Source organism: Saccopteryx leptura, chromosome 8, assembly GCF_036850995.1.
Source record: "Saccopteryx leptura isolate mSacLep1 chromosome 8, mSacLep1_pri_phased_curated, whole genome shotgun sequence".
Lineage (NCBI taxonomy): Eukaryota > Metazoa > Chordata > Mammalia > Chiroptera > Emballonuridae > Saccopteryx > Saccopteryx leptura.
The window spans coordinates 41,710,644-41,733,926 of record NC_089510.1 but is presented as its reverse complement, the minus strand read 5'-3'; the positions used below and the strand labels follow the sequence as shown (position 1 = coordinate 41,733,926).

Here is a 23,283-nt window from a genome sequence, read left to right as displayed (position 1 = left end):
TTAAATTGTTTGTTTTTCACAATCTGTGAATTTATGTTGAAAAATAATAATTAACTGTCATCTAATATATATTTTGTCTAACTCTAAAAGGAGAATTATAAAGGTGACATAGCATTAAGTATTATATATACTAAAAGCAAAAAATTCAAGATAATTATAATTTATATAGTCGGTAAAAAAATAGATATACATCCATTTTGTGAGGTTCTTTTACATCACTCATTAGTACACTTAGAAATTGTGTATGGAAGGAGATCCAGGATTTCAGATGAGTCTTCAGAATTTGGGTCTATGAAGATTGTAAAGAAGTGAATTGGAGAATAGGAATATAGGACATGGCCAGGAGAGCAGCTGTTTTATGCAGTCATTGAATTAGGTGTTTCTGTGGTAAATCATTAGCCTCATATTTCTAATCATTGTGCAATGAATGCAGGAAAGAAAGTAAAACAAAGAGTGGAGTGTTGTAGAATGTGAGTTCATTGAAATTCTTCACACTGTTAGGCGTTTATTCTTCCACCTCTTTGAACTCATTACATTAGTACTTGTGCAGCAGTAGGATGGGGTGGATTGAGGGACTTGGGACAAGTGTTTAGCTGTGTGTTTGTGTCAATATGCATATGTATGCATGCTATGGAAGAGAAGTCAAGCCAAAAGCCTAAGAGAGTTCACAGAAAGTAAAAATGACAAGGCAAGTAGGTATTGGCCCATTTTTGCAGAGATATACATCCAGAAAATTTAGCTAAGGTATTAGAGGCAGGCAAGTACTTGAGTTCTAGGCAATCAAGACTCAAATTTAGGAGGAGAAAGAACAGGCAATGGAGAACAAGAGGTCAGGAATGAAAGGTCATTAGTGTCTGTGCAGTAAATATTCAAGATCCACACAAAACTACATAAAGAGGAGGGGGCATATCAATGACAAGAGAGCAGTGTTTTTGAACTGTTTTGAGGTTGTGGCTAAGTCTGAATCTGACATTGGAGACAAAGAAATACACCTGACCGGAAAACATTGTACATCAAGAGCATTTATAGGTAGATTATTCAATTTTTGAGTACATCTACTGCAAATTGGGGGCATTATGTCTTAAAGCAGCTCTAACTTACTAAAAGCTGACTAAAGCTTACCAACCCTTTTTATTTTGGCCACCAAAATAGTAACCAGCAATAAGATCGTTCTGTTATTTTTTTGTGTGTACTGATTTTTTTTACTGTTTAATTTAATTTATGTAGCATTAAAAAATAGCAAAACAACCTGAAGAATTTAATAGTGGTTTCCAGGGTCCAGGGTAGAGGAATACACGTGGCTATAAAGAGTAAAATGAGAAAATATTTTAGTGATGACTTTTCTGTAGGTTACGCAAGGCTGCATACACTATTACATGCATGTGTGCAGATTCTTAATTGGTAGTATTGAAGAGCATTTGAAAGACTGGTGGAGTAATGTTTTGGATTTCTGGTTCGAACTGCCCCTTTCTCTTAGTCTTGTTTTGCTCTTCTGCTCTGCCTTTTTGGGTCCAAGTAACCCAAAGTGCACAGCTAAGGAGAACCGGGGTCCTTTAGAATTTTCAGAGGTGTGCACTTACTAGACAATCATCTTTGTCTCCTATTATATTAATTTTCATAAGGTATCTTTGGTGGATGCTTATGCTAACAAATTCTTTATTCCTTTATTATTCTTCCAAACACCCACTTTCCTTAAGAAGTAACAGTAGGAGTCGAGAGGTTGTGGGAGTGCAGTTGAGGTGGAATCAATAAAGGATGGGGGGAGGAATTCTCATCTTGCTGGATCTACTTTGAGAATTCTATGGTTTTTGACACCACTCATTTGATTCTTAAACTGCTGATTGCAGATTGTGGTCTGATCTGAGACGAGTGCATGGGAGTATTTCTATGAAAGTTGTTGCCTGAAATTTCAAACCAGAGGAGTGAAAATAACACAAGCTAGCAAATATAAAACGTGAGTTTTACTCCCTGCTGTGTCACTGAGTCATTTTGTGACATTAAGCAGGTCCTGTGTCCCTTCTGAGCTTTAGTGTTGGCTGTTATTGCACAGACATTAAAATAAATAATCACCAAGAAGTTTTGATGATATAAGAAAACGCTCATGTAAATATAATATAAATGGAAAACACAGGCTACTGGGCTGATTAAGAAACTTGCCTAGTGTCATCAGACTACTAATTGCCCAGCAGAGAATCAAGCTAGATCCATCCGTTATCAAACTCATCCTCCCAACTACTGTTAAGCTTAACATCAGTGTGGTGGAAACCAGAATGTTATGTTTCAAATGACATCTCATCATTGATTCTGTAACACCTGGTACAAGATTAGACAGCAGGGAAGTTGGTTTTGCTCTAGTCCACCATTGTCACATAGCTCATATCTTCAAATATTCCATGTCCTCAAGCACTTCATTTTACTGTTAATAAATTAAGTCACTGAAAGGAAGGCTGGAGAAGAATATATATATATAGTTTATGTATATAGCTTACAGTTTTTTTATATATATATAGTTAAATATATATATGTAGGTTACTGTTTGGCAAGAGGAAAGATGAAACTGCTAACTTAGAAGAAAAAAATACATGTTGATTAGTCGTTTTCCTGTTTGCAATATTTTCTTCCCCTTCCTGGAGAGTTTTGCCTAGGGGTATGAAATTCTTAGCACACAGAAGATTTCTTTCCTTCCCCAAATAATCTAAATTCACATGAAAAAGTCCATTAAGGCAAAGGTTTTTTTGTTGATGGTGATGTTTTTGTTTTTTGTATGTCTCAATTATAGGCTCTGTGACAACAAAAGATGAATGTTTAGAATTTGGTACAAACGATCAGCCTAGCTAGCTGTTCAAAAGTAAAAATGAGTGGAAATACGTGCTAAGCTCTAACAGAGTAATGCATCCCCTACGGAGAGTCTCTGACTTAACCTTTGAAATGTGTAAATAAGTAAATTTACAAGGGAAAGGGATTCTGAGATAGGGAGATCATCCTGGATTATCTGGATGATCCAATATAATCACAAGGGTCTTTATAAGAGGGAAGAAGGAGAGTTGCAATCAGAGAATCTTACATCAGAAGAGGGGATGGGAATGATGTAGCTTCAACGGAAGGAATACTGGTGGCTTCTAGAAGCTGGGAAAATCAATGGACAGACTCTCTCCATGTGCTCAGAAAGAACATAGCCCTCCCAACACTTTGATTTTAGCCCCATAGCATCTATTGTAAAATTCTGACCTCTAAAACTATAAGATTCATTTGTGTTGTTTTAAGTCACGGGTATGTGGTAATTTGTTACAGTAGCAATAAGAAAGTAATAAAGTTATGATGCCTCTAGAGTTGTAAATATTATGGACAGGAGTTTCATGTAAGAATTTTCAAGAAAAAATATTTTATTATAGACTTTATTACTGAGGCTGCCCACCCCTTCCACCTAGAGAAAGGTTCTAAAAGTTATCACGACTGGGAAGTTTAAAGGGATAGGCCAAAAATAGATAAATATTCTGTTCTGCTTTTTAATCTAAGTTGAAACATATCTATCTGTTGATCTTGGGCATGTTCAGTGCCTTGTTGTACAGTTTATCTGTGTACAGCAGAAGTGAGAGGAGGACCAATGAGCTAGAAGATAACTCAATCAATCCACTTCCTCCGTCTTTGCTTCAGTGCTTCATACAGGAAATCTATTGCTGTGTCAAGTTCCAGAGAAGACTTTCTTCTGTTCCAAGTTACTAATCAGTCTGAAACACATAGAGTTGAAGGAAGGGGCCAGGAAGAAAGGAGCGTCCCGCTGCTGATGGGCTAAGAGGGTTCAGCACGGAGAAATCAACAAGAGACAGGCTCACCATGTCCCCAGCCTTTTTTCTACCTGTGAGGAGGAGGACTGAGTGAAGGGCAGAAAACAAGAGAACAGAAATGCCCTGCTCTTGGAGAGCTTCTGACCTACAGCTACCACTGATCTTGACTGTCATCTTGGTGGCTGGTAAGTCTGAATTTGAATTGAGAAAGTGAAGAGAGGAGGACTGGTGAGAAACCTGGTCTCGGGTCTTTTTAGCCTTCTTTGCCTTTCTTATGGAGCAATACAGGATAACGCTGTCAAAGGTGTTGGAGATGGGGCTACTCCCAGATTTGTTTCACTTTGTTATCCTGTTTACCTCTTTGTCCTACTTATTTTACTTTGTATCCTACTACAGAATTCTCATCTGGATGATTTGCCTTGCTTCCTTATTTCCCCTTCTCCACCCTTTTTGAATGAGAATAAATTTAATAATATCTAGTAGCAACCCAAGTCATCTGGGTTCTCTTTATCTTATTCTCCCTTTTTAAAAAATTCAAATAATAACCCCAACCCATATAGGTCCATACTGTTAACAGCTTAAATTAAGAAAGTTGATTGGTTTTTACCACTTTCTATGACTATCTGTTTTTTAAAGTATAATACACTCAGAGTTTGGTGGTGCATCTCTGATATATGTCTGTCTTGACTTTTAAGATGTGCAGACTGTAAAAAGATGCTCTCTGTGTTAGAGGACAGAGTCTTTGATGTCTAGATTCCTGTAGGTGTTGTAGAGAATGTGGGACTATTGTGGGGGTGTCCTGGTTTCACTATAGAGGGTTGTAGGAGTTGATGTAGGAGGGCGTTTTCAGGTTTCACTTTTAGTAAATGGGAGCAGTCGCAAGGAAAATGTGTAGTTTGTTTTAAAATTTATAATCTGATAACTGAAAAAAGAAAAGGTATATATTTTTTCTCATATGAATGACTTAAAAATATTACCTGTCTTCCAACAAAAAGTGTCTTTTCACCTGATAATCTTACTGGTGAGCACACACAAAATGACCATGTTATACTACTGCACCTTTCTGTGAAAAATTTTCACATACTTTTTCTCCCATGATCTGCACAGCAGCCCAGTGAAACAGGCACAGACATTTCTCCATTTTACAAAGGTAGAAACTGAGGTATAGAGAGGTGAAATGATTGGTCCAACACTACCAGTATGTGGCAGAGTCACACCAGGGCACATCTTTAAGCATCACTAAACACTTTATAGGTAGTTTTCTTCAATATTTAGGCATTATATTTTCACTAAAGAGAACCACTGTTGCAGCACTGAAAAAAATTGTTAAGCCTATATTGGTTATAAACAGTGGAATATTTACTCATAAAAAGTGATCCAGTCATAGATACAAGTAAACTGAATACCAGGGGGAGAGGGACTTGGGTAAGGGGGATGGGGACCGGGTGGGGAAGGGTGTAAAGAGGGACAAATATAAGGTGACAGAAAATGATTTGACTTTGGGTGATGGGTATACAACATAATCAACAGTTCAAATGCTATAGAAATGTTTACCTGAAATCTATGTACTCTTATTGATGAATGTCACTGTGTTAAAGATAATTTTTTAAATAATATAAAAAAATTATCCAATGATCTGAATCTTTCAGTAGTTGAGATCTCGTTGAGGAAAGCTCGTACAGAAACTTGTGCAAGACTCAACTCGGCATGGAAGCCATTTATGTCAACTTGCACTTGAATAAAGGAAATACCATCAAGATGAAAACATAGTCAGTAATAGTGTGATGACTTTGCATGGTGACAGATTGTCACTATACTTAGTGTGTGAACGCACTGTAAGACATGCAAGTGTCAAATCACTATGCTGTACACCTGACACTGATATAATAGTGTCTGCTAGCTATATATTAAATATTTCATTCCCCCAAGAGATTAAAACATAATTAATAATTTCAAATTTTAATGATTTAAAGGTTTGAAATTTAAAACTATTTTTAAACACAAATAAGGTAAACTATGTATATCAAAGCTCTGAAGTCTGCTTATATTAGTATAAAGTTATCAAAATGTTTGGAATCAAGATACAGGAAAGCAAATTACATGAAGTGATTTGGCATAAAAAATTTACCATGAAATAATTTAGAACAACGAGAAGCAAGCCACCTGGAGCATGAATTTGTCTTCATTACTAGTACTGCTTTGTTATTAATATTGCCAAACATAAATAACTCACTTTAATGTATAAGAGAAACACAAATAAGCAAGGGAGCTAATGTCTTCAATGTAAAACATAGCACTTAAAGAAATGTATTTACTCTATCTTTAGTCATTTGTTTATAAATTCAAGCAGTGAGGTAGTTGGTAGATAAAATTTATTCTGAAAACCCTGAAGGGAAAGATGAAAACATGTTAAGTGGTCCTCCGCAGAGCCAGCTCGCACCTCTGTGTCTGGTCTCCATTCTCTGTAGTCCCTTCACCCACACCACTTCTTCCTCCTTATTTTAACCAATTATCTTCCAGGATTTTTCTTGTGTGTGTGTTCAAATTATATTTTGCTATTTCTATCACTATGATTCTACCTTTGATAAATGTCACTGATGCTGAAATTACGGATTAGTTACTGAAAAGGAATTCTCCACTTTATTTTTGTCCCTTGGGCTAATTTTGACCATTTATCACTATGTTCCACTAGGGGGCGGGCAGTAACAGGAAGAGCAGATAAAATCAAGACAGGGCTTTCAGTAGCTGCAGCAAATTAGCAGAAGATGAACAGAGTAAAAGCAATTGTGAAATCATATGGCATTAAAAAAAGCAGTTGTGAAAAAGAAGGGGTTTGCCCTTATTAATTTCAGTCCTCAATTCCTTTTCTAGTTTGTGCTAGTAGCGAATATACATTTTATAGTAATTTTAGATGTGTTTTCTCTAAATATCTGTGCTTAAGCAATGAATAAGTTATTCAAAAGTCAGTGTTAAGAACACTGGGTGTGTATAGGTGATGTGTGTCTGTGAACAGTGCCTAAAAGTTGTTAGCAAACTAAATCAGGGAAATCAAGTTAAAATGACAACTTATGAGAACATTTTACATCAGTCAGCCTTGAAATTGCCTATGAATCTAGTAAAAATCCAAAGATGGGATAAATTACAGTAGGGTGGAGTTGTCAAAGGCTTTATGGAGGAGATGAGTCATGAGGAGGGCCTTACATGATAGGTTTGAGTCGATGGGGAATGGAAGAGGTACAACAGGGAAGAGCAGATGTGCAGCAAGAACAAAATCAAGGTGGTTTGGGAGAGAAAGAACTCTCACCTGAAGGAATGGAGATTGTGTGTTATATGATCAGAAGAAATAAGGCTGAATTTTGGGAATTCTAGATAGCTAAACAAAGGAACTTGAATACCGTGCAGTAGGCATTGAGAAGCCATCAGCAGTTTTGTGAATAAGAGAATAATATACTAAAGCAGTATGTTTAGAGACTAACAATGCAGCAGTGTTCCCTGTTGTGGAAGTGGCACTTAGTAAAAGATTTATTTTGCAAGAAGATTCAAGAGCTCTTACCCTTGGGTTTCCATTTTAGAAAGTCTCTTGATTCTGCTGTGAGACTTTGGTGGCTGAGAAGGGGCATTTCTTTGCAGAGGAAGATATTAAATTCAGTACAGGGAAGGAGGAAAACTAGCAAGAGAATTCTTATAAGTACCTGGAAATACAGCACAACCTGGGATGTATGAATCATTCATAGAGTGGAGGATCCTACAAAGAGGGGCCTCATAGAGATAAAAATAGTAGAATAAGCACCAGATATTTTTGTATTTGGTCCTAGGAGCAATAATTATGTCTCTCCTCTCAATAATAGAGAGTAAGATGTGAAAAAAGAAGGGAGGAGAGTTTCTAGCCTTAAATAAGAAGAGGAAATCTTTTCTGAAATTGAGGAATAAGATGAGAAGTTAGATATAGGGATGTTAATAGGTTGAGAATAGAAATGAGATGAAATAGTTCCACAGTAGATAAACTGCCTCCCAATAAGGTCCTGAATATTTCAGTTAATGATGCTAGTTAACAAAATAAACTTAGTTGTCATTTGGTTTTATGTTGTATCTGAAAAATCAGTCTGCACAGTGACAGAATTTCAGTAACCATTGGTGATACACTTTCCTCCTTGTTATCAGTGACATGTTTGATAACTTTGAACAAGATTAGAGAGAAGATCTATGGTTATTAAATAGGTTTGGATGTTGTAAAACAATTCATGTAAGTGTCACAATTCGTTAATTATTTCCAGGAAGAAACAACGTTTTTCATGCACGAACACTAAGCAATCAATTTTGAAGTTTTCCTAGCTAGAGTTTATCTGCCCTGTCTGTTCAAAACACCTAGAAACAATCTTAAGATCAAAATCTTATTTGTGTTTAAGTAAAGCAGTATAGAAAGTAACAGAAACAGGACTGGAAGGTTTTAGAAGCAAACTGTTTCCTTTAAAACTATCTGTTTTTTTGAGTTGCTGATGCTGTTGGAGGCCCTCCAGGAATCAGACTCTGAGATAGAGTTTTGAGTAGAGAATGTTTATTAAGGAGGACTGTTGGAAGAAACACCTGGAAGGAAGGGCAAGTTTGCAACCAATTCCATCTGCAATCTCAACCCTTGATGTCTTCATGTGATCCCCATGGGGAGCCGTGGAGTTAAAATGATCTAAGAGAGGCCCTTCATTGAATGAACATGGTTAGGCCTTTCTACCTTCATCTCAATCAGTCATTGAATGTGGGATGCCCTGAGAAGTGCATGATTTTGGGCAAAGTAATTGAGTTGATCTCCGAAGATGCTGAGAACTGAAGGCTGTCTGCAGATAGTGCTCCTAGTAGTAACAGCAGAAAGTTATTACTTGAAGGAGATTCTGAGTGCATATACTATCTCCACCATCACTGTTATTTCCACGCTCTTTATGCTTTCCTAAATTTATGAGTTTGTCTGGTATTATTTTCCTTCAGCTTAAATAATTTCTTTATTAGTACTACAGGCCTGCTGGTGAGGAATTCTTCCAGCTTTCTTATATCTAAAAATGCCTAGTTCTTGAAGCATATTTTTGCTGGATATGGAATTTGGGGTTGACTTCTATTTTTCAGCACCATTTCTAATGAGAAGTCAGCAAACACTCAAATTATTGTTTCTCTTAAAATAATCAGTCATTTTTCTCTGATGGTTTTTAAGATTTTCTCTTTACTGTTGTTATGTTTTAGTGTATATTATTTGTCTGTGTATGGTTATTTTAATATTTATCCTGTTTGGAGATTACTTAGATTCTTAAATCTGCTTATTTATTTATTTATTGATTATTTATGAGAGGATGGAAGATAGAGAGACAGAATCCTGCATGTGCCCCAACCGGGATCTACCTGTCAATCCCTATCTGGGGCTGATCTTTGAATCAATCATGCTATTTTTAGCACCCAAGTCTGACTTTGGACCAACCAAACTATCCTCAGTACCGAGGGTGTTGCTTGAACCAATTGAGCCACTGGGTATGGGAGGGGAAAAAAAGAGATAAGGGGAGTGGGAGGAAGAGAGAAGCAGATGGTTGCTTCTTTTGTGTGCCCTGACTGGGAATTAAACCCAGAACATCCATATACCAAGTCAATGCTCTATCCACTGAGCCATCAACCAGGGCCTTGAATCTATAAATTTGTTATTTTCAACAAATTTTAGAAAATTTTCAATTACTATTTCTTTAAATAAATTTTCTGACAACTTTCTCTCTCTTCTTCTTCTAGAACTCAAGTTATACATATGTTCAAAAGAACTTTTGCTACTTAATTACTGGTTTCTGTGGATATTATTAATTTAAATCTCTTTTTTTCTCTTTTATCAGATTGGATAATTTCTATTGATATATTTCAAGTTTGCAAAAAATTTTAATCTCATCTGCATTTATCTGTTAAGCCTATCCAGGGAAGGTTTTATTTTAGATGTTGTATTTTTAATTTTAGAATTTTAATTTATCTTTTAACCAATTTAATTTTCTCTATTGTGATTTCTCTGTCTTATTATTGTGAGCATATTTTCCTTTACATCACTGAGCATAATTTAATATCTGCTTTAAGGTCCTTGACTGATAATTCCAACATCTGTGTCACCTTAAGTTTGGTATCCTTTTAATGTTTTCTCCCATAATAAACCACATTTCCCTAGTTCTGTGTATATAACAATTTTATTTAGGTATTGAATATTGCATTATAGAAACTCTGGAGGCCCTGGCTGGTTATCTCAGTGGTAGAGCATCAGCCTGGCCTGTGGGAGTCCCAGGTTCAATTCCCGGCCAGGGCACACAGGAGAAGCACCCATCTGCTTCTCCACCCCTCCCCCTCTCCTTCCTCTCTGTCTCTCTCTTCCCCTCCCGCAGCCGAGGCTCCATTGGAGCAAAGTTGGCCGGGGCACTGGGGATGGCTCTGTGGCCTCTGCCGCAGGTGCTAAAATGGCTCTGATTGAGGCAGAGCAACGCCCCAGATGGGCAGAGCATCGTCCTCTGGTGGGCGTGCCGGGTGGATCCCAGTCGGGCGCATTGTGGGAGTCTGTCTGACTGCTTCCCCGTTTCCAACTTAAGAAAAAAAAAAAAAGAAAGAAACTCTGGATTTTGCTGTATTGCTTTTGATTTATTCCCCCAGAAAATATTTAACTTGGTTGGACTCAAATGGCTAAGACGTCCCCAGGGAAGTGTCTTAAATTGAAGTGCTTTTTCCTTTAGCTAGTTGGCTTCAAGTGTACCCTCCCATATGTGGCTTAGAGTCAGCCAGATATATGTTGATAGGGTTTACACACAAAATTTGGAACTCCTTTTCTCCCTCTCTCCCTCTCTCTATATCCACAGACCAAGGAGGCCTCAAAATTTGTTCTCATATTCATCAGAAAACTGTGGGTTTCTTTAGAGTTCTTTGTTGTTCAGTGTGGTTCCAATTACAGACTTTCCTGAGACTAAAAGTGTTAAAAATGGGTTCACCTTCTTCCAAGGATTGACTTTCTTCAAGAATCTTCTTGCTTTTTTTCACTTTTCAGTGACTTCATATAGTTTCATTTTTATATTTTGACCAGAATTTATAGTTGTTATATGTAAAAGCTAATTTTGCATTAAAAGAAGTGAGATTATCTTTAAATCCATGTATTTTTAATATCATTGGGCTTTTACCAACCAATATTGATTTGGTTGATTATACCATCTTTGGACATTGAGATTGAATGCATTATATCATTAAATGCCTTTTTGCTCTTTAAATTTAATTCCTGCATTGACTGTTTTGGTGTTTTTCACTTCCTCAATAAAATTTCATCCCTCTTTTCCTATTTTTAGATTCTTATATATGCCTTTGTTGTGTTTAGGAGCATGTCATGAGATGTAATTTTAACCACTAACAGTGTCATCTTAAGAAATTGCTTACTCTCTTTTCCTCATTTGTAAAGTGAAGGAAATGTATGAAACTATTGAGAAGTAGAGAGCTCTCCGAAAAACTGTTTAGAAACCTTCAAATTGAAAACTTTCATTTTGTACACAGGCCAATAAAGCCCTATGAAATTCCTTCATAGCGGCAAAAATAACAGGAAAGAGAGAGGTGGCAAGTATATGTGGGACAATCTATGATTTTTAGATGTGATGCACTTGAAATGACAGCAGCCACTGGGATGGAAAAAACAGCAGTGTCACAGGTCCAACTGCCTTCTGTCCACAGAAGCCAAACTTGTGACACAAGTGCTGGTGAGAAAAAGTTTATTCAAATACTGGCCACCTGAAAAGAGGGGGGACTTCTATCTTCAAAAACCCATCTTGTCTTTTGGTGCAGCCAGGGTTTTACAGGGAGGGGAACAGGGGGAAATAAAAATTAGAACAAGGGATCTAAAGAGGAAGGATTTGAGAGTGCCTTGCTGAGATGGGTTATATGTAAACCCAGTCAGTGTGTTCAGATAACTGACTGAAAGTCAGCACATCTCCCACAGCTGACTTATCTGAAGGTCACAGTTTGCTTCTTTGGTTATTATAGGAATTAAAGCTAGCAAGTAACTTATAAATTAGGGTTATTATTCTATGTAGCAGGTTTGCACACATTCCCATGGTCAGGTTGTCCTCTTGGCCTTGAATAAGAACCAGAACTACAAGCCTCAGCCTGGTGGAGTGAGGAGAAGGGGGTGGGGAGATGAGATGCATATAGTTCTCACTTATGTTTATTATTCTTGCTCAGATGCTAACTTTTGATGTGTGGCAACCAGAGGGAAACAGGCTTTTAATTGTAATGAGAACTTGGCCAGAGGTTAAAGTACAGGATTGATTAGATACTTTTTGATTGGTTTCCGAATAGATAGCTCTGATCACTATACTAGTGATATTGAATCATGGCTATAAGAGTAACAAACTGGATTTAACATTTTATAGAAATTCTTTTATAAGCTTACTTTGTTAGTACATTCCTATTTAGCTCTATTTTATGGCTATCTAGACTAAGATCACTAAATCTGTAATATAGCATACATTTCCCCAGTTGTAGCAGGTATAGAGTTGAATTTCATATTTAGGAAAAACAGGTCAAAGTTAAATGTGGGTCAGTTTTTTTATTAGTCAATAAGGAAGGAAGTGTTTCTCACATATCAGACACTGTGCTTCATGCTGGGTATACTTGGACAAGACAGACATAGAGCCTGCTCTCATGGAGCTCAGAATCTGGTAGGAAAAGATAGATATTAAATAAATCATTACAAATAATTAAATAATACATAAGGTATAGGGAGAAATAGAGGATGACATAGAAATATATAATTGTATAGCTAATCTATTCTGAGGGCTAAGGAAGACATTCTTGTGGAAATGATGTTGAAGCTGAAGATGAACAGAAAACAGCAAGAAGTGTTGGGGAGATGAACATTCATGACCAAACACCCTATAGGAAGGGCAGAGGGAGTTCAATTGTGACTGAAGTGGTAAAACAAGGAGAAATCAACTGTGTAGAGGCCCATGTGAAGTTCTTGGGGTTGGGAGAATGATGAAACAAGGCGTAAAGAGAGAGAATGGCAAGTGAGAATTCGGGGAACACCACACTAAGGTGCCTGAGGGAACAGGCAGGCTTGCAGAGAAGAGACAAAAATGAAAAGGATAGGATAGTGGTAGTCGTGAAGGAATGGGTTTTAGGGGAAGAAATGGTTAATAGCATAAGAATATGCCAAGGAATTCAGGTGCACAAGCCATGAAGAAAGACCAGAAGTTTGATTGTACCCCTTCACAACTGTGGTTTGAATGGAAGGGTGTGGGAGCCACAAGATTGCTGATATCAAGGAGAGATTGGGTGGGGAGGAACTTGAGGCTGTGGGCATAGACCACTGAATATTAGAAAGTTGGCAGCAAAGAAAAGGTAAAGGATAGCTAGAATGAGAAAGCAGCATCTGATTTATTCCCTTATCAACATAGGGGAAAACCTGAGTGTTTTCAAAAAGTATCATTTGAGAACATTCAGTGATTTGCTAACCATATGTTTTCCAAACAAGGTGTATACATATGTAGCTTTAAATTCAGTGATTTTTCTTGATATTTGCCATTTTGTTAATTTATCATTAAACACTATTTTTCCCCAAAGGTTTACCTATTAGGTAATATATGAATATTTCATTATATGATGCATTTTGACTATTGATAATTTAAAAAAAAATCCAAGTAGTAAATATTGGTAGATATGAAATAATGAAATCTAATTATTTTTATTCTCCAGAAAATTATTCTACCTTATCTTTTATTGGCTCCCTTTCCAGGGGTTGCTTTAAATCAGTAATTTAAAGCAAGTTAACAGACAGAGTTGCCTGTAAAACCTAAAGTAGTATATTGTGGTGCAAGCTCAAGCCTACTTAATTAGACTTTGCAGGCTATAGAATCTGGGCATCTGGACTTTGACAAATCTTTGCAGATGATTCTAATGGGAGCCAGGGTTAAGAACACTGTCTTGAGTCTTTATCACCCAAACTCTTCCTGTTGTTCCTCTTACTTAGCACATGGTTTCTCGCCTTTAGATTTATCCATCATCCAGTGTGGACATCTTAATCCCAGATGAAGAGATTTCTAAGGGCATTTACCTTGCCTCATTCCTCCCACTATTCCCAAAGCTCTGCATAGCTACCTGATGCTAATTAGGTATACACTCAGAAAACATTTGTCAACCTGAATTGCTTTAAAATGTCTGTTGCTTTGCCCTGTCTGGGTGGCTCAATGGATAAAGTGTCCACCCAACGCACAGAGATTGTGAGTTTGTTTCCAGTAAGAGAGAAGCAACCAATGACTGCACAACGAAAAATGGAACAACTGAGTGGAACAAGTTGATGTTTCTTTTTCTCTCTCCTTCCTTCCTACTCCCTCTTCCTCTCTCTCTCAAATCAATGAGAAAACAAAAACAAAAACCACCCTCAAAATATCTGTTGTGTCTGTAGCCACTCTTTTCCTTTCTGCTCCTCTCTCAGAGAGCCAGTATCAGTCTTTTCAAAAACAAACATTCACTTTGTTTTTGTCTCATCTTCTTCTAGTACCTGGGGTCCTGCTTTACCAGATAGCTTTCTTCATTCTCATAACTTTCTTTCTATCTGCAAATATGCTGTTCTCTAATCTCAAATGCACTGTCAGTCTTCATGGTTCCAGATTTGTCCCATCTCTTTCAGGTTTGACATGAAAGGGAAAAGCCAGTGTCTCATTCACCAGTACTTTCTAGCTTAAAACTTCTGAAAGAGCAAGTCTGCATTTGACACTTGCTTCTTCTTGGCTCCTTGTAATCTGGTTCTGCTCCTCCCTCTGCTCCAATACCACTCTTTTACAACTCCTAACCCTCTCTGACCACCATCTTGTCAGCAAGTCATAAAGCCTCTTACTCTTACTTGAAGACTTTCCCCACAAGATTATACCTGCCCTAAAATCTCCTCTTTCCCTGGTTAAGGACCTGCATTTACTTTTTACTTTTTTCATCATTTCTGCTAACTCCATTTCCTCCAACAGATTCTTAATTTTAAATGTTTTCTTCTGGAGCCTGACCAGGTGGTGGCACAGTGGATAAAGTGTCAGACTGGAATGTGGAGGACCCAGGTTCGAGACCCTGAGGTCGCCAGCTTGAGCGCGGGATCATCTGGTTTGAGCAAAACTCACCAGCTTGAGCCCAAGGTCACTGGCTCAAGCAAGGGTCACTCAGTCTGCTGTAGTCCCACGGTTAAGGCACATATGAGAAAGCAATCAATGAACCACTAAGGTGTCGCAACAAAAAACTGATGATTGATGCTTCTCATCTCTCTCCGTTCCTGTCTGTCTGTCCCTGTCTATTTCTCTCTCTGACTGTCTCTCTGTCTTGGTAAAAAAAAAAAAAAAAAAATTTTACTCTGGAAAAATTCTGGTGCTGAAATAAACATGATTTAGAATCCTCTAATATATGTTCTAGGTCTCCACTCAGTTGCATATGAATAAAAAGTACTAATGAGAAACTGGAAATAATCTTAGCAGAAAAGAAAACATTTCCTTTGCTTCCAGTATTTATCATTAAATTAATGCATTAGTCTTTGGGTAGCTTTTGAAGAGAAAAAGAACACATGTGTCCGTTATCCCAACCAAAATTTCTCTTTTCTGTTTAGAAAATAACAGAATTTGGGAGAAACTGATGATCCTTTCAATTATTACTACTTTATACTTATATAGCAGAAATAAAATGAATAATTAGGCCCCCTTTCTTGAAAGTTACAAAGTGCATGGATATTCTGACTATCACAGACGTCCATTAGTTCCCAGGTCACAATACATACACCGCACCAGAAGTCAAACTATAATAGCTTATCTAGATTACAATTCATCTTATTTTCAGGACTTCTTAAAAAGGAGACAGTTTATTTCTGAAACTTTTTGTTTGAATCCTTTCATAGCTCTAAAAACTTTCAGGAAATAATAGTTTCTAAAACTCACTAAAATGCAGTACAAACTTTCCTTCATTAAAATGCTAAGGTTGATATTTTAAGCTTTCTGGAGCTACAAATTTATAGTAAAGTTTTCTGCACTGTGTTGACTTTACAACACCGGTAATTAGAAAAAGCAATATGCTCAGTGTAGCTAACTAAAGGTTGTTTCAGCAACTTAATTTGAATTTCCGGGTCTGTGTGATTAAGATCTCAGCCTTAAAGTTGCATTCATTTTAAATAAAACCTTGAATTGACTTCCAATTAGTTTAGTACTAGCATAGTGGCCACAAGTCCTGGAGAGAAATACCAAAAAAAAAAAAAAAGTAAAAATAAAACTATTCCACATTATTCTTTTTTACAGCTATATGGTCATCTTATTAGAGTGTATCCCAATACTTTATGCTACAGTTATGTCCATACTAAGGATTCTTTTAGTTTAGAATTCATTTATCAAACTCCTCACTCCTTTGGTTTGTATCTTCCAAACATGAATAAAAGGGCAGGAAAGTTTTAACTTTTTTGTTTCTCATCTCTATGCATTATAAATAATAACTAAATCTAAGCAAATACCATATATTAACTTTTAAAGTATGGCATAATTTATGTTCTATTTCCATTAAAAACTGTTACTGAATCAAAAGGGTTTTAATTGGGAATGGTGGAATATCAGAAAAGCCTATCTCTAACTTTTTTCAGTTAGTAGAGCATAGCAGAACTCAGGATTTTACAATAGCTAAGAACAGTTTCACATCACAAGACAACCATGTGCTTTGCTGAGAACCTTTTTTCCCCTTACTGGGGGAAGCCTTGGGAGTATGGGTTTGCACAGTCATGCCTAGACAATGCTGCGTGGGTGGTATACGCCTGATCATGCATATGACAGCAATGATTCGGGAAAGGATACTTTCGGTGCTTCCAGTGAGTAAGAGGTTTCATTAGTAGTAAAATCACAAAACATTCCTATTTCTAATGATGATTTTGACTTAGGAAAAAAAATTTTTTTTCATTGTTTAGGGTCTTTTGTTTGTATTTATATTTTGTTTTGGGTTTTTTCTCGGTGTGGATGCATATTCTAATGGTATTTGTATTAAAATCTGATGTTTCTGGCCCTGGCCGTTTGGCTCAGTGGTAGAGCGTCGGCCTGGCGTGCAGAAGTCCCGGGTTCGATTCCCGGCCAGGGCACACAGGAGAAGCGCCCATCTGCTTCTCCACCCCTCCCCCTCTCCTTCCTCTCTGTCTCTCTCTTCCCCTCCCGCAGCCGAGGCTCCATTGGAGCAAAGATGGCCCGGGCGCTGGGGATGGCTCCTTGGCCTCTGCCCCAGGCGCTAGAGTGGCTCTGGTCACAACAGAGCATCGCCCCCTGGTGGGCATGCCGGGTGGATCCCGGTCGGGGCATGCGGGAGTCTGTCTGTCTCTCCCCGTTTCTAGCTTCAGAAAAATACAAAAAAAAAAAAAAACAAACAAACAAAAAAACCTGATGTTTCTGATGTCCATTTCATCAAATTTTACTTCATATTTTGTTTCTGTAGTCTAAAAAATCTTTTTATATATGCTGAAGTCACAGAGATGATCTCCTAATATTTTTCTAGAAATATTAGAAGTATTATAGTCTTAGCTTTACATTAGAGTCAATAATCCAATTTAAGGTAATTTTTTGTGTATGGTGTTAAATAAGGATTAAAGCTTTTTTCTTTTTAAATTTGGATATCCAGTTATTCCATTATCACCTGTTGAAAACACTTTGCTTTCCCCTTAAATTGCCTTAACACCTTAGTTGAAAACTGATAGACCATATATGTGTGAGTCTATTTCTAGGATCTCTATTTTGTTCTATTGAAGTATGTGAGTATCCTTTAGCCAGTGCCAGACCACCTTGATTTTTGTAGCTTCAGAATAAAGCTTGAAATTAGGTAGTAAAGTCTTCCAATCTTATTTGTGTTTTAAACATTGCTTTGGCTGTTCTAAGTTCACATTCCCAGATAAATTTTAAAATCATCCTGTCAATTTTTAAAGAAATGAATATCAGATTTTGACTAAGACTTTTTTTTTTTTAAGAGAGAAGCAGAGACAGAAAGGGAGAGAAATGAGAAGCATCTACTCATAGTTGCAGCACCATAGTTGTTCAATGATTGCTTCTCTATGTGCCTTGGCCGGTGGGCTACAGCTGAATGACCCCTTGCTCAAACCAGTGACCATGGGCTCAAGCCAGTGACTTTGGGCTTCTAATTAGAGACTTTTGGGCTTAAGCCAGCGACCATGAAATCATATTGATGGCCCCACACTCAAGCCAGCACCGCATGCTCAAGTTGGTGAGCACGCACTCTAATTAGCAACTTTGGAGTTTCAAACCTGGGACCTCTGTGTCACAGGTTGACGTTTTAAGCACTGTGCCACCACCAGCCAGGTGAATATGATTGTTCTGAATCTATATACTAATTTGAACAGAACTAACATCTTAACAATATTGAGTAGTTCTGTATAAGAACAATATATTTATCTCCATATATATATATATATATTCTTTAATTTAGCTCAGTAATGTTTTGTAGTTTTCAGTGTATAGGCTATATACAATTTTTTTAAATTTATTTTTAAGATTTTTTTGCACTATTGTAAATGAAATTTATTTTTTTAACTTCATTTTCCAATTTTTTGTTGCTAGTATATAAACATGTAATTGCTTTAAAATATTATTAGCATTTTATACTATGAACTTGCTATATTCAGTTAGTTCTGGGAGTTATTTTATAGTGTCCTAATAATCATATCATCTGAAAATACAGTTTTATATCTTTGTTTCTGATCTATATGCCTTTTTTCTGCTTGCTTTATTGCAATGGTTAGGGCCTCTAATACATTATTAAAAAGAAGTACTAAGAGCAGACATTTTTGCTTTGTTCCTAAATTCAGACAGGAAGTATTTTATTATTAAGAATGATATTAGCTGTAGGATTTTCATAGATGTGGCAGTTTTCTTCTGTTCCTAGAGTTTTAAAAATCATGAATGAATGTTAAATTTTGTCAAGTGCTTTTTCTTTTCTTTTTTAATGTTTATTTTATGTATTTTAGAGAGCAAGGGAGGGAGAGAGAGAGACAGGAACATTAATCTGTTCCTGTATGCATCCTTATCGAGGATTGAACTGGCAAAGGCTGCATTTTGGGACGATGGTCTAACCAACCAAGCTATCTGGCAAGGGCATGAAGTCCTTTTCTTTTCTTTCTTCTTCTTCTTTTTTTTTTTTTTTTGTATTTTTCTGAAGCTAGAAACGGGGAGAGACAGTCAGACAGACTCCCGCATGTGCCCGACCGGGATCCACCCGGCACGCCCACCAGGGGCGACACTCTGCCCACTAGGGGGCGATGCTCTGCCCCTCCGGGGCATCGCTCTGCCGCGACCAGAGCCACTCTAGCACCTGGGGCAGAGGCCAAGGAGCCATCCTCAGCGCCTGGGCCATCTTTGTTCCAATGGAGCCTTGGCTGCGGGAGGGGAAGAGAGAGACAGAGAGGAAGGAGGGGGGGGTGTGGAGAAGCAAATGGGCGCTTCTCCTATGTGCCCTGGCGGGGAATCGAACCCGGGTCCCCCGCACGCCAGGCCGACGCTCTACCGCTGAGCCAACCAGCCAGGGCTGAAGTCCTTTTCTACATTGGTTAAATTGACCCTATGTTTATTTCCCCCTTTAGACTCCTAATATTGTGAATTTCATTGATATTCTGGTTGTTCAATCAATCTGCATTTCTGGGAGAAATTTTATATGATTATTATAATATTCCTCTTATATAGTACTAGATTTTATTTGCAATTATTTTGTGAACATTTCTTGTGTCTTATGATTATAAGGGTTATTGGTCTATTTGTATATGTGTGTGTATATTTATCTGCTTTTGGTATATGGTTAATTCTATCCTCATAAAAGAAGGAAGTGTTCCCTCCTTGTCTATCTTCTGAAGGGATTTGTTTGTAGAACTGATAATACTTCTTCCTTAAATATTTGTTTAAATTTGTTAGGAAAGCTAAGTTTGTGGGGAGATTTTTGTCCACAAATTTAGTTTTTTGTAATAGATATAAAGCTCTTCAGTTTATCTGTTTAATCCCAAATGAGCTTTGAAAGCTATCTCTCAATAAATGTTTCTATTTCATCTAAGTTATTGAAGTTGATTAGCATAAAATAGTTAATACTTTTTGTTATTTTTTCATAAATGTAGTATCTATATTAATGTCCATTGTTTCATTCTTAAAATTAGAGAATTGTGTTCTTTTTTTTTCTTGGCAAGTCTAGCTATTTGTTTATAAATGTTGAAGATCTAGCTTTTAATTTCATTAATGTTTGTCTTACTTATTTTCTATTTTTTTTATTTCTGCTTTTACTTTTACTATTTCCTTTTCCTTTGGTTTTAGCTTCTTTGGGTGGATTTTAATGACATTATTAAAATATCATTTAAAGTTATTAATGTAAACAATGCTTTAGCTGCAAATCACAAATTTTGGTATGTTTTATTTTTACTATCATTTGGTTCAGAATAGCCTCTAATTTCCTTTTAAGTTTCTTCTTTGAACAAAGTGTTACTTAGAAAGATGTTTAATTGGTCATGGCTAATCGGATAGAGTGTTGGCCCAGCATATGAACATCCCAAGTTCGATCCGGGTCAGGTCACACAGGAGAAGTGACCATTTGCTTCTCTTTTCGCTCCCTCTCCCCATTCTCTTTCCTTACTCTTGCAGCCAGTGGCTTGACTGGTTTGAGCTCAGCCTCAGGCACTGAGGATAGCTCGGTTGATTTGATCATCAGTCCCAGACGGGGTTGCAGAGTGGATCCCAGGACGGGTACATGCAGGAGTCTGTCTCACTATCTTCCTTCCTCTCACTTAAGAATACAAAAAAGAAAAGAAATGTTCAATTTCCAAATACTTCTGGTTTTCTTAAATATCTTACTGTTATTGTTTTCCAACATAAGCCTGTTTTGATAGGACATTTTTGGTACAATTTCAGTTTTTTTTAAAAGGTCTTTGAGACTTGCTTTATGGCTCATAATGTGGTTAAAACTTGGTGAATATACCATGTGCACTTGCAAAGAATGCATATTTTGTAAATGTTGGATAGAAAGTTCCAAAAATATCAATTAGTTATGTTAATAATTGTCTATTGTAATTGTGTATTGAATTACCTCAAAAATTAATAGCAGCTAGGGAATATGCATTTTAAAAGGTAAAATACATTATGAGTTGATACTGATACTTTTGATTAAAATTTAGGACCTAGGGTTTCTACTTAAACTTATTCGTTTTTACATCTATTCTCCCAGATTGAAAAATTGAATGACGCCAACATATTAATGCCTTTGATTTATCTCTCAAAACATATAGAGTAGTTTGAGAATAAAAATGCTAAACACTACTACCAACAATATGATTATTGAAAGTAGTTTGTGTATTTGTAATTATTTTTTTCATTACTTTATATTTCACTAGAGACAGTGAAATTATCATGTTTTAAAAGTTACTTGACTAGCTCCTTTATATATGGTTCTGCAACTAATGCTCCATTCAGTTAGGTTCATTTGTGCCATTTTGCTTAATAGTTTTAGTGTTTACAAATAATTTGATTAGGTTTTATAATTATGTAAGCTGGTTACATGATGCCAAAGTCAAATCTACAAAATCAGGTACAGTCAGAGATATCTTATTTCTATTTCTGTGTTAATTTTATCCTTTCAGTTTTAAAATTATAAGCAAGAAAAGAAATAAAACACACACACACACACACACACACACTTGTATTCCTCCCATCATATCCTAGATTAACAGTAGCATACTATGTATGCTTTATCTATCTCACTTCTTTCACTTAATAATATATCCTGGAGATGACTTCATAATAGTTAATGGAGCTATCCATTCTTTTATAGAGTTTCATTGTACTTTATTTTGTGGTTGTACCATAATTTGGACAATTATTCCCCTATGGGTGGCTATTTGGGTTATTTCTAAAGTCTTGTTATTACAATGTTAAATGACTAGTCTCATGTATATATTCTTTTCATGCTGTTGCCTGTGTAGCTTTGGGATAGATTTTGTGAAGTGCTATTGTTGGAAGAAAGGAAAATGAATATGTAATTTTGCTATATTGTCAAATTTTACTTCATTGAAATTGTAACATTTTACATTCTCACCATTAGTCTATTGGCATGCCCATCTCTCCAGAGCTTTGCAAATAGAATATGTTGTTAAAAATTTTTGATTTTGACAATGTTATAGGTAACAAATGGTATTTCTATAGAGTTATAATTTGCACTTTTTTACTAGCATGAATGGCATGAACATTTTTTATATGACTAAGAAATATTTTTACTTTTTTCTGTAAGTTAACTGCCCATATTGTTAGTCCAGTTTGTTTATATGGTTATTTTGACCTTTATGTTTATTATTTTTTAAGAGACACTGGAAATCCCTAATATACTTGTATAACTTTTTAAAATTAATTTTAATGGGTGACATTGATAAATCAGGGTACATATATTCAGAGAAAACATCTCCAGATTATTTTGACATTTAATTATGCTGCATTCCCATGACCCAAGGTCAAATTGTCTTCTGTCACCTTCTATCTGGTTTTCTTTGTGTCCCTCCCCCTCCCACCACCCCTCCCTCTCCTTCCCCCCCAACCCCCATGACTACCACACTCTTGTCCATGTTTCTGAGTCTCGTTTTTATGTCCCACCTATGTTATGGAATCATATAGTTCTTAGTTTTTTCTGATTTACTTATTTCACTCAGTATAATGTTATCAAGGTCCATCCATGTTGTTGTAAATGATCCGATGTCATCATTTCTTATGACTGAGTAGTATTCCATAGTATATATGTACCAAAGCTTTTTAACCCACTTGTCCTCTGATGGATACTTGGACTGTTTCAAGATCTTTGCTATTGTGAACAATGCTGCCATATCATGGGGGTGTATTTCACCTTTTGAAACAGTGCTGTGGTGTTCTTGGGGTATATTCCTAAAAGTGGGATAGCTGGGTCAAAAGGCAGTTCGATTTTTAATTTTTTGAGGAATCTCCATACTGTTTTCCACAGTGGCTACAACAGTCTGCATTCCCACCAGCAGTGCAAAAGGGTTCCCTTTTCTCACATCCTCACCAGCACTTATTCTGTGTTGTTTTGTTGAAGAGCGCCATTCTGACTGGTGTGAGGTGATATCTCATTGTGGTTTTAATTTGTATTTTTCTAATGATTAGTGATGTTGAGATTTTTTTGTATGCCTATTGGCCATCTGTATGTCCTCTTTGGAGAAGTGTCTATTCATTTCTTTTGCCCATTTTTTGATTAGATTGTTTGTCTTCCTGGTGTTGAGTTTTACAAGTTCTTTATAAATTTTGGTTATTAACCCCTTATCAGACGTATTGTCAAATATGTTCTCCCATTGTGTAGTTTGTCTTTTTATTCTGTTCTTATTGTCTTTAGCTGTGCAGAAGCTTTTTAGTTTGCTATAGACCCATTTTTTTATCCTGTCTTTTATTTCACTTGCCTGTGGAGATAAATCGGCAAATATTATATATTGCTGCGA

At 36.6% G+C, this 23,283-nt stretch overlaps 1 protein-coding gene across 2 annotated transcripts in view; it reads left to right on the top strand.

The window, feature by feature from the left end:
• Window positions 1–3,689: 3,689 nt before the first annotated feature.
• LOC136379605 (cell surface glycoprotein CD200 receptor 1-like) overlaps window positions 3,690–23,283 on the top strand; it is a 46,764-nt gene continuing 27,170 nt past the window's right edge. For both annotated transcript variants that reach the window (XM_066347000.1, XM_066346999.1), the window contains exon 1: window positions 3,690–3,970. In XM_066347000.1, coding sequence (XP_066203097.1) covers window positions 3,904–3,970 — 67 coding nt within the window. In that variant the 5' untranslated portion in view covers window positions 3,690–3,903. The remainder of the gene's footprint in view (window positions 3,971–23,283) is intronic.